We start from the raw sequence: 12538 nt of genomic DNA on the forward strand, positions 1-12538 counted from the left end.
TAATTATATGGTAAAAATGAGAAAGTAAGCATTTTTTCAGTAATAGTCTGCTGTGACATTCATATTTTTATGTCTGATTTTGTAAGCAAGTAGTTTTTAAGTGAGGTGAAACTTGAGGGTACATAAGACAAATCAGATTCCTGAAAGGGGCTCAGTAGTCTAGAAAGTCTGCTCTACATTTTCTCTTGAAAAAAATATGCCCTTCACTTTAAGTACTTAATCTTCTGGTTTGAGAAATCCTATGGAAGTAAAGGCAGCACATAAATGTATTGGTGATGCAAACTACAGCATGCTACTAATGGCCTTTCTTCTGCTCATCAAGGGCTAAGTACTAACAACTAATTCTGAGACTTAAGAGGAGTGCAGTCAAGTATGCTGTACTTGAGGGTTTATTCACGTGTGTTTGGTGCATTCTCCTCCAAGTCTTCTCATTTACTGTTGTCCTAATACAGGAGACAAATTTCTTAGCAGACAACCTCAGTCCTCCCTACTTATGTCATCCACTGGAACTGGAGTGCTGTTACCTCCATACTTCTCATCAGTTTATTTAGAAATTCAAATTGTAAAAGGCTTTTATCTTCAGTAATTTTAAGGTTGTCAGATAAGGTTATTCCAGGTGCTTGTGGAGTTCGGTTTTTTCTCCATACACAAGCTATATACGTCACAATGGAAGTGGCTTCCAATCTGGTTCCAGCCATTCATTGGTGTTTCAGTCCCATTCAGTACCTCTCATTTTGGATTACTTGTACTTTTCTCAGAAAAGTATACCTGATAGCTGCTTATGTCTATATCTCCTAGCAGGTCAGACATCAATCTTTATCCATTTGTAAAACAGGGTTTTAAGAGATTCCTTCACTTGTATCTTCTAGTGAGGTGTTTGGCAACTGTCACACCTAACTGTAAAATCTAGGTGCTGGACTGACTGACTGGTGCTTTTAGTGAGCTGTTCTGTCTGCCTTCATTTGTCATTTTCCAGGCACTTTATTCCTCCTCCCCCCCACCCCCACCCCCAAAAAATACTCTAGCCAGTCCATTTGTTTGTTTGTTTTCCCAGATCTATGGCAACGGTACTCTATTAATTGGATATGAAACAAACTCTCATCTGCTAGGTGGCTAGGACCAGGTCTCTCCATGAATCATCCAAATTCTCTGTAGGCTTAAGGGTAAAGACTAAGGAAATATCTAAGGTACCCAGGTAGTCCATTTAATTAGAGTTGTGGCAGTGCTTGCAGTCTACTTTCTCTCTCCTCTTTGGGTGGATTGCTACTGCTGAGTAATGTTCTGTTATGGGGATATATGGACACAACTTAATGTGGGGAAAAACTAAATTACTTAGCACTGGATTACTATGGTTCTCAAAATGTATTCCCATCACAGATGCATGTTGATGCTTGTTCCCTTTTCCATCAGAGCCTGTAGTCTGGAAAGTCAGAAACTCAGGGAGAAGGGCCATGCACCTCTTTCTAACCTCTTCCTTTGTGCCAATCTGTATATTTTCACAGGGTCATGGCCCACTTTTGGGTAAACTGCTTTGATGGTTCAAGCTAGACCCACGAGAGTACAGATCTGTGGAGTCTACTGTAAATTTCATTTCATTCTTACTTAGACATTAAAACATCTCTTCTCTATATTAATGTGTGTAGTTTTCTAAACAGACATTGTTATAGATATTCAGTAAAAACAAATGCTACTGGAAAACTGTAAAACTTAAAAGATTTTTTGTATTATTTGCTTATTCCATACATTGGTTTCTCTTTTTAATAGATTTACAGCATGAGTTTGCGCCTTTCTGCTTTCTTTGAGGAACATATAAGTTCTGTTTTATCAGATTATAAATCTGCTCTGCGCTTTCATAAAAGAAACACAATGAAGAAACGAAGGAGGAAAAGAAGAAGAAGCAGTTCTGTTTCCAGTAGTGCTGCATCAAGGTACATTAATTTCCATAAGATAATACGAAATGCTATATAAGTTTGAGATATCTAAATAATAGAACTTGGTGTGGTGTTTTTTAATACTTCCTTTACTATTCCCTATATTGCAGAATGATATATTTGATATGCAAGTCCCTATGATGTGGAAGATTTTTAAACTTTAATTAAAGCTATCCTGGTGTAAGTGATTAAAATTCAAATAACTGCTAAACATACAGTAAAACACATTGTTAGGACAGTGATGGCATCATGCTTTGTCATATAACTAGCATTTACAGTGATTCTTCACTAAAGATTCACTTTTCAGGGGCTCAACTAAATGAAATTCCACTGTAAATGTCATATTTTAACGTATTTTATATAGAAACAACTGTTTTTCCCCCCCCCACAATCTTAGACACTACCTAGCATATTGCTTTATTTATCCCTGTAGAATATTAAATGTGGTCATCCAGATTACAAATCTTGCTTCTGTTTACAGCCCTGAAAGGAAGAGAAGGTTAATAAAACCTCAGTTGAAGGCAGAAACCTCTGCCGCCTCATCATCATCAGTTCCTGTACGTTCAACAGCGCTGAGACACATTGCTGCTCAGATGAATGGAAAAGCAGCTGAATCTTCCTCTTTGGTGCGGACTAGAAGTAATAGAGGGATAACAGATACAGCTGTTACAGAGCAACCATCCACTTCTTCAGGAGGAAAACCTTTAATTTCAAAACCTAATACTACTACCACCGTGTCAGGGAAAACAAGTAGGTTTTCATAATTTTTGCAGCTTTTTAAATTTAAAAGTTTACTGTTTCTTAGACATTAGTATATTTGTAGCTGTTTCTTAGCACTGCAATGAGGATTAGGAATAGGTACTGTGTATTCAAGTTAACAATCTCAGGAAAGCTCAAAGAGGGAGACTGAAAGGCTCAAGATCTTGGTAACAGAACATGGAGACATTCCCCTCTAGGTAATTGGTTCAAATATGGCACAGCTCAGTAGTGACTGAAAGCCATTACCTTCCTGCTGAGCCAGATAAGATTTACAAAAATAATATAAACCATTATAATGAATGATTCAGTATTGCTTATACAATGTTTGTCTCTTTTTAGTACTGGAGAATTCCACCAAACATTCCAAGAACCAGAATATTCTATCAATTCCTAGCCAATCCAGTTACAGCCACAACACTAGGAATAACTCTTCAAGAGAAAATGTGGAGAAAGATAAACAAATCAAGCGTAAAATGAAATCATCCACTATTAATCAGCAAGGTAATGTTTGTAATAACTACCATTAATTCACATAATCAGAAGATTAACTACATGACTGAATTACTCCATTAAAATACCCCTTTGATTTCATAGTTAATATAAGTGTTTTTAGAATCTGGGTATATTAACATAGTATTTATACTGTAATTACATCATCATATAGTCAACTTTCTGTTTATATTAATTGTAATTGCAAATATTGGGTTGCATAACTGTGATGTGATTTCAGTATATTATAAAGTATTACTGAATGTTTTAAGATAAGCAATGTTATAAATATGTTCAATGTTAAAAAAAACTTAAAATCTGAAGAAATTTATGTTACTTTTATCAGAGAAAAATAGGGCATGTCCATACTGAGGCACTAAAGAAAGTTAATCCAAATTAATTTTTAAAGTGGATTAGTTAAACTGCATTAGGCCCTACGTGAACACTCTTATTCAGAATTAAAATTTGTTTTGTAAATTAAGCTAAACGAAATTTAATTCTGAATAAGAATGTCCATACAGGGGTTAATGCAGTTTAACTAATCCACTTCAAATTCATGCGTTTATTTAAGTCAAATTAATTTTTCTGGGTGTACCTGTGTAGACAAGTCTTAAGAGTGTAAAGCACAGATCCCTCCTGAAGAACAGCACTCAAGTCTTATGGTTGATTTAATTTAGTTTGTAGTTTATATTCTCAAATTAAATAGCATTTTGTCCAATATATTTAATCAGAATCTGAAACTACTGACTCAGAGTGCCATAATCTGGAGATAATGGGAAATATTGTAATACCAGGAGGTGTAATCTAAAAAAAAAACCAAAAAAACAATAACAGAAAATGTGGAAATGGCAGAAGTGCTAAATGACTTTTTTTGTTTCAGTTTTCATCAAAAAGGTTAGTAGCATTCGGCTGTCTAACATAGTGAATGCCAGTGAAAATGAGGTAGGGTCAGAGGCTAAAATAGGGAAAGAACAAGTTAAAAATTACTTACACATCTTACCAAGTCACCAGAACCTGATGAAATACATCCTAGAATACTAAAGGAGCTGACTGAGGAGATATTTGAGCCATTAGCAGTTATCTTTGAAAAGTCATGGAAGATGGGATAGATTCCAGAGGATTGGAAAACGGCAAATATAGTGCCCATCTATAAAAGAGAAAATAAGGACAACCTGGGGAATTACAGACCTATCAATTTAACTTCAGTATCCAGAAAGATAATGGAGCAAATAATTAAGCAATCAATTTGCGAATACCTAGACAATAATAAGGTGTTAAGTAACAGTCAGCATTGATTTTTCAAGAACAGATCATGTCATACCAACCTAATAGCTTTCTTTGACAGAGTAACAAACCTTGTGGATGGGGGGAAGCGGTAGCTGTGGTATATATTGACTTTAGTAAGGCTTTTGATACTCTCTCTCATGCCCTACTCATAAACTAGCAAAATACAACCTATAAGGTAGGTGCAACCTGGTTGTAAAACTGGTCCCAGAGAGTAGTTATCCAGTCAAGCTGGGAGAGCATATCAAGTGGGGTCTCACAAGGTCCAGTTCTATTGAATATCTTCATCAGTGATTTAGATAATGCATAAACAGTACACTTATAAAGTTTGCAGGCAATACCAAGCTAAGCGGGATTGCAAGTGCTTTGGAGGATAGGATTATAATTCAAAGTGATCTTGACCAGGGGTGGCCAATGTGAGCCTGAGAAGGAGCCAGAATTTATCAATGTACATTGCCAAAGAGCCACAGTAATACATCAGCAGCCCCCCCCATCAGTTTCTCCTTGCTCCCAGCGCCTGCCATCCACCATCAGTCCTGCTGATCAGCGCCTCCCTCTCTCTCCCCCACCTCCCAATCAGCTGTTTCATGGCATGCAGGAGGCTCAGGGGAGGAGGGGAGCAAGGGCATATCTGTCACGGATGCCATGACTTCCGCAATCTCCGTGACTTCTGCAGCAGCTGGTGTGGCTGGCCCCGGGGACAGCCACAGTGGGCACTGATGGAGCGGCTCCACAGCTAGTCGCTCAGGCAGCCCCACAGCCAGCCACACTGGCCGCTGCTCAGTGCCCCCCACCCCACCAGAGCAGCAACCTCCCCCAGCCCCACACAGCGCTCCCTGTCACAGTGCCCTTTCTCCCCCTCTCTTCCCCCCCAGCTAAGATTTAGTCAGGAGTATAGAGTACAAGTCATGGACAGGTCATGAGCAGTGAATTTTTGTTTATTACCCATGACTTTCATTAAAAATACCCATGACTAAATTGTAGCCCTACCTGTGAGGGAAGATTGGAAACATTGTGTCAAGTATCAGAGGGGTAGCCGTGTTAGTCTGAATCTGTAAAAAGCAACGGAGGGTCCTGTGGCACCTTTAAGACTAACAGAAGTATTGGGAGCATAAGCTTTCGTGGGTAAGAACCTCACTTCTTCAGATGCAAGTAATGGAAATTTCCAGAGGCAGGTATAAATCAATATGGAGATAACAAAGTTAGTTCAATCAGGGAGGGTGAGGTGCTCTGCTAGCAGTTGAGGTGTGAACACCAAGGGAGGAGAAACTGCTTCTGTAGTTGGATAGCCATTCACAGTCTTTGTTTAATCTTGATCTGATGGTGTCAAATTTGCAAATGAACTGGAGCTCAGCAGTGTCTCTTTGGAGTCTGGTCCTGAAGTTTTTTTGCTGTAAGATGGCTACCTTTACAATAGAAAAATTTCCTTTTTAGGGTTTTATAGGTCAAAACCAACAACTTAAAATTACACCCAAAAGTCAGTGCAGAACTCTGGCAACTGTGTAAACATACTGTTTAACAAGGGGTGGACACATTCTGCAACAGTATACCTTTGTGAATGCAAGAATGCTCAAGGTGCTGGTTTAATCTCCATTTAACAAAGACGTGGACAGATGTAGTTGCTCCGCATCAGAAGAGAAGCGATGTTAATGAGTAACTGGTTTAAATTGAAAGATGTTATTGAACTGGAAAAGTTTTCAGTTACACAGCAGAAGCAAGAGAAAATCCCAGGATTGGTGGCGTGGAAATCAAATACGAATATCACACCTCTTAAATGTTCCTCATTGCCAAGATATCACTTCTTTTAGTCCCAAAGATTCCTGCATTCCACACAAATTTGGCATCCAGACTTTTATTTTTGAAAACCATTTACATCAGAAATAAAGAATCATGGAGCCATAGTGACAGAAAGCTTACTTATACTAAAGCAATGAGTCCAGCAGCATTTTAAATTTCCTGCATGAACAATTTTTTTACTTCAGTTTTTGGGTCTCTGTCACACGTGTCCCACATTTGGGCCTTCACAGATGAAGGCAGTTACGGTATGTCATCCACTCAAACAGTATTTTATAAATAGTGAATGGAATAGTTTTATCAGGGGCCATTGGGAAATAAAGAATGTAGATTTCTCTTACATATTATTACTCTGTTATTTCTTTACAGCAGATTGCAAAAATAATGCTTTGGCATCAGGAAGCATTCAGGTAAATGGACATGGAGGGCAACCTTCAAAACCTCCAGTTAAAAGAGGGCCTGCACGGAAACCGAAGATAGAGGCTATTAGCAGTACATGTGAAGTGGTGCACAAGAAAAGAGGTAGAAAACCAAAAAAGTTACAAATTGCTGAACAGATGAATGCAGAGCAGAATTCAGTCCAGACCACCAGGGACATGGTAATAGAAGAACCCTCAGTTTCTAGTGCATGCAATTCTCTTTCTGAAAATAATGTGAAGGAAGCTGTATTACAAAAAAAAGGCCGTGGAGGCAGAAAGCCAAAAAGAAAGACAGAGACATGTCAACCAGACTCAGACCTTATAGTCCCTGCAAATGTTAAGATGCAGACAAGAAGCAGGAGGAAAAAAACGGATGAGCCTGTAGAAGAAGGGTCTGAGGAACTGAAAGATTCTGAACCTCACATGAGAACTAGAAACCAGGGTAGGAGGACAGCCTTTTACAATGAAGATGACTCTGAAGAAGAGCAAAGGCAGCTATTATTTGAAGACACCTCTTTAACTTTTGGAACATCTAGCAGAGGCAGAGTCCGAAAGTTGACTGAAAAAGCAAAGGCTAATTTGATTGGTTGGTAACTGTTACCAAACATATTCCTTAGAATGCTATGAAGCAGGTACAGTTAAGGAGTGAGCAGAACAAAGACTTCTGCTTCCCTGCTGCTATTATGGATTAGAAGAATATGTTGTGATTTGAAAAAAATAGCAAAAAAGAAAACTGAGAGAACACTTCTTTGAAACAAATATATATTTTAAACTTTTGCTATTTATTGCCCTCCAGACAGGTTATGCATTTCAACAGTCATTTTGGTCATAGTTAAGAATAATTGAAGACCTGTAAATAAGCAATTACTGACATTTTAGAAGTGAGAACTACTGTACTCCTGAGCAGTGCAGAGTATTTCTGTGATTAAACAAAGTGCTAGAACTTTTAATGCCACAAACTGAGAACAGAAGTCTATTTTTGACCAAGCAAGGTACATTTTTATTGATTGCAGAAGGCATGTCTCCCAGGAAGGCAGATATTGGCAAAGAGTGGCAGTAAATTAAGAATTACATTTCCATTAAGGACAAATGCAAAATTACCAAATTTTGCTAATCTGAAAATGTTTAATTTGAGTAATGATGGAACATTCAACTGCAAAAGAAGCCTAGCACAGGCTGTTGGTTTATCCAAGTTCTGCCAAACAGAGAGAAAATGTAATCACAATATATAAATATATATATATAAATATATATATATATATAAAATATATCCACATTGGAAAAAGTTTGACTAATATGTCTAATTTTTCAGACCTTGATTCTTGTATCAATCACTAAATCTCTGTTTATTGTGCCAAAGACTGAGAAACAGTGCAGTGGAAAGCCTTCTTTTCTTTATCTTTTTTTTTTTTTTTTTAGTGTCAGTGCTGCAAACACTTTTCAAAGACAAGACTATGTATCGTTCTATATAGCAAGTTGTTATAAATTGTGCTGACGTATCCTCTTTTGGTACTTACAATAGAAAACAGTAATGCACTGATGGGGTTCTTTGACAAAGATGTTTTAGACAAAATTTATAATTGGTTAAAGGATTCAAGGAAATTACAGGAAAAAATATGGGCTTATGATGTTTACTTTCTGATCTGAATTGATTGTTTTCTACAACTTTTGATGTGTTGAGTAATCTAAAAATGACTTACAAAGAAGTGTGTATGTGTAGATTGTTATATACACAAACACATACATATACAATATTACCCAGGTATAGATTCTCTTTTTCAGGATTTTTTAGATAGCACTAGAATTTAAAAAAAAAAAAAAGGAAAGAAAAGAAAGAAAAAGAAAAGAAAAAATAAAATTTTAAATGTCATACTTTATAGTTTAATTTTAAGGGGAAGATTGGTTATTTTCAATTATTAAAGGTTAAAAAAGGCCAAATCACTTTTTATGCAATCATGTTTTATACAGTGGTCTCATTGCACATTGTGTTTTTTCTGCACTTTTTACGGTATACTTATCACTCTGACATAAGTCAATATACACCCTAAAGAAAAATTACATTTAATGATTGTGCCTTGTATTCTATTATTTCTTGCATCCTTAGTAAAATTAAGTTGTCTATTGTAAATGATAACTATATGACTTAGGGGAATGTATTACTATATATACTGCTGTGGAAAAGAAAAGCAGTTATTTATTTGTTTATGGTACATTTAGTTATTTTATACCTTAAAAACAAACTTTAATACCATTTTCTATTGCTTAAAAGGTATTGTCCAGTTTAAAAAAAGTATAGAAATAGTAGTATTTTCTGAGATCTGGTATGGTACAAAAATGTAACCAAAAATTTCAGATACATTATTTTGGGGTAGCACGAGACAGTGTGTCATGACCCTGATTTAGAAGAATAAAAATTGAAAATTAAATATTAAAAAGTAGAGCCTAGTGCTGAAAACCCTTACTCATACAAGAAGTCTTCATTTACAAGACAAGTCTGATGGACTTAAGTGCAACTGCTGAAGAAAGAATTTTCAGGATTTAGAACCTTTAAACTTGCACAGATTTTCTTGTTCATTCTGGGCCAAATCCTATACTCATTATTCTGTTACAACAAAGTCTATTTAAGAAATGTCTGAGCAAGGAAATCAGGAGTTGGCTCAAGAAGAGTAGGTATTAGCTATAATTTACCTATTGTGGATAAAAACCAGTAACCCATGTACTTGGCATTTTTAGTATTGATTTATGTACCTGTCTTCATTACACATCTTTATATGAAATTAAGTAAACTATTTTCCAGAGCCTGACTGGATTACTTTGACTCTGAGTTTGGGGGGCATGGATTTGATTAATTTGATTTTGATTTGTTTATTTATTTTTTCTAACAAATGTTTCTTTACTATTAAAATACAGTTGCTAAACATATGGTAAGGTGGAAAATTATGGTTGTACAGTTAAAAAATAGTGTATTACACAGTTCAAAACTAATTCAGTTTAGTGTGAGACTTAACAGTTAATTTTAAGGATCTCACTGCTGATAAGGCAATCAGTTTCAAATATGTAATTTCCTGATGTTATCTGCATTGTAATATAAGAAATTAGAGTATATCTAAAATTCAACTTCTGTATTTACACTATTTGTAATGTTTTATATGGCATGATTATGTATATATTTATACACAGAAAATACTGTATGTAATGTCGGAGAATGGAATAGCACACATTCCCGTTACATTGTATGAAAACTGTACATCTTAAAATCACAAGAATAGAAGGCCTTATCTGCAAAACATAGATACATTTTTCCCTTTCTATAGAGATCTGTGACATTAAGCTACAGGGTTTTTTTTAATTCACATTTAGAAATATTGACATTGTTTTCTTCTTAAATAGATTGTGAATGATTTGGATCAGTTTTTTATAGAAACAACACTTCAAAAATTATGAGAAGTAATACCAGATTTATTAAAATATATATTTTTATAATTTAGCTTCTTTGGGTTGTAAAAGTTTATTTATGAGAATTAATACCATACCATCATGCTGTAGGTGATTTTTTGTTTGGAAGAATGTATTTGAGATATTTGCAACTTATTGTACCAACAAAGAAAAAGAGCTTTTGATAACTAAGTCTGAAGGTTTTAAATGTGAGCAATAAGCTGTGGTTCAGCAACCTGAAAGAATTTCAAAACTATAATTACATGCATGTAATGGATAATGCTATCTCAAGTATCTAACAGATCATTCAAAAATGGAATATTGAAATAACGTGTTTGTTTCACATATAGATTATAAATATTATATACATGTGTTTTATTGATATACAGTCACACTAATCTTACAAATCTGGCAGCAATGAACACAACTTCATTCAAATCCATTGATATTTGACTTTTGATATGGGGATATTCAATTGTTTTCTCTGGTGGTGGTGGTTAAAGTCAATATTTACCAACAATTACTACTGAGTAGTATCTAATACTACAGTGTTTTCTATCTTTAGATTAGGAAATAGCTGCTGTTTCTCAGATACCATTATATTCTAAATGTTTACTTTAACAACAGTCACTGTACCTTTGCCTGCATACTGAACAAGTATTTATCCTGTTTGTTTCCATTGTTATTTTGTTATCCAATAATTGAATTTGATAAACTTCATTACAATATTGTTCAGCATTATGTCACTATTCAGCTAAGGTTCTTGTCATTGTGCTATAACCAGTGATCACAACTTTACAGAAAATGTCGCTTGTGATTAGACTTCTGTGCTATATTTGCACACATTTATTTAGTGTGTTCAGATTGTTGTTAGACTTGTAAGATAAGTTGGTTGAATTTAATATTGCAATTTTATATTTGTAAAATATTGATAAAAGGACCCTCATGCAGCATGTCAGACGTATTAACATCTGTAAAAATAAACTATCGCGTTTACGTTGTGTAGCAGATAGCTTATGGGCTGTATTGCTGTACCCAGTATTTCTCAAGTATCAACCCTGGCTGCCTGTTCCAGAGCCTTTTGCCATATATTAAAATATTATGCAGACAAAATCAGTACATCTATTTGACAACTGGAAGTTTGATACAATTCTTACACCACACTATTAAATCTCTCTTGCTCACATTTACTTTTAGACCCTGATTCAGCAACCACTTTAGCACATGCTTAAAGTTAAGCACGTGTTAAATTGTTTGCCGGTCCTATAGAAGTTACACATACTTAACTGGATGAGGCCTCATATACAGTAGACTCTTTTTAACCCATCTTTAGTGATCCTGTGAACTCACTTTGAGCATGAATCTAGCTAAAGTCCTTTGATATATTGCTGTATATTATCCTAAGTCCCTATCTTGTTGTTTCACACTTTAACTGTGTTCCACACTAGCTGGTCAAACTGTTTTTTTTTCAGCTAAACACTGCTTCTCTCTTCAAAAGGAGTTTAAATGCAGTTCTGTTACACTGGTGAAAGCTGAAAGGAGAGAGGGCCTTAACCTCACCTGGAGACAACAAAAGCTCGTTTTCTCTGTTACCTTTTACTACCTAATGAAGGCAAAAATGTTAACTGTAAAACTATTTGATAATATATTTTGTCTATGTTCCCCAAAGTTGTTGCAACTGATTAGTTTCCAGGGGCACCTAGGTATTGAACTGATAAAAGGGCTGTTACTTTTCTGCTGTACATTGTATAGAAATGTGTTTGTTTATATGCAGAAATAGTGTATTAAATTTCATATAAATTGGCCAAGTCTGAAAATTTATTTCTGATAGCAGATCTGACACTCTTGTTGTTTTAACTTTATGTAATTTCATAGTTTTTAGACAGGAACATGGCTCTTACTTTCTGGTATATTTGGGGGGAAATTCAGGTAGCTTTTAAATGGAAGTTAACCTCTACATGTCTCACCTGTTTGTACTAACTATATGGGAACCATTTTTGCTATTTATTTTACAGTATATTTGAGCGGAAAAACTCCAGAAAGGTTAGCTTTTTATCATTTGTTTTATTTAAAAAGAATACCACAGAAGAGGGTTAAACTTTTTGTTCTGAAGACTACAACAGCATCAAGGCACTCCAGAGAATCTATGCGGCAATAAGATAAAGATAATTTTTTGGAATTAGCTATGACAGGCTATTTGGGGAAAATTATCAGGGGGGGAGAGAGGGGGAACAGTAGGTCTTTGGAACTCTTTAAATGCAGATAAATACATCAGGAAATTTGCTTAACGTGATATAAAGAATACATTGTCAGAGTGGAGGTAATATTTTACTATGACTTTCTACACTTAAAAAAAAGAAAAGAATAAGCTCCTACAAACTGGGAGTAGAAAGGAATATTATCCTATCAGCACCTATTATGTACACA

At 35.4% G+C, this 12538-nt stretch overlaps 1 protein-coding gene across 2 annotated transcripts in view; it reads left to right on the plus strand.

Annotated features, from left to right (window-relative positions):
- The window catches only part of PHIP (pleckstrin homology domain interacting protein), a 339129-nt gene extending 330632 nt beyond the window's left edge, over positions 1–8497 (plus strand). The window contains exons 37-40 of one of the 2 annotated variants that reach the window (XM_034766155.1): positions 1765–1928; positions 2413–2681; positions 3030–3191; positions 6627–8497. In XM_034766155.1, the coding sequence (XP_034622046.1) occupies positions 1765–1928; positions 2413–2681; positions 3030–3191; positions 6627–7270 (1239 nt within the window). In that variant the 3' untranslated portion in view covers positions 7271–8497. The remainder of the gene's footprint in view (positions 1–1764; positions 1929–2412; positions 2682–3029; positions 3192–6626) is intronic. The other variant, XM_034766156.1, reaches the window with a different exon arrangement.
- The last annotated feature ends 4041 nt before the right edge of the window (positions 8498–12538 follow it).

This window comes from Trachemys scripta, chromosome 3 (assembly GCF_013100865.1).
Source record: "Trachemys scripta elegans isolate TJP31775 chromosome 3, CAS_Tse_1.0, whole genome shotgun sequence".
Lineage (NCBI taxonomy): Eukaryota > Metazoa > Chordata > Testudines > Emydidae > Trachemys > Trachemys scripta.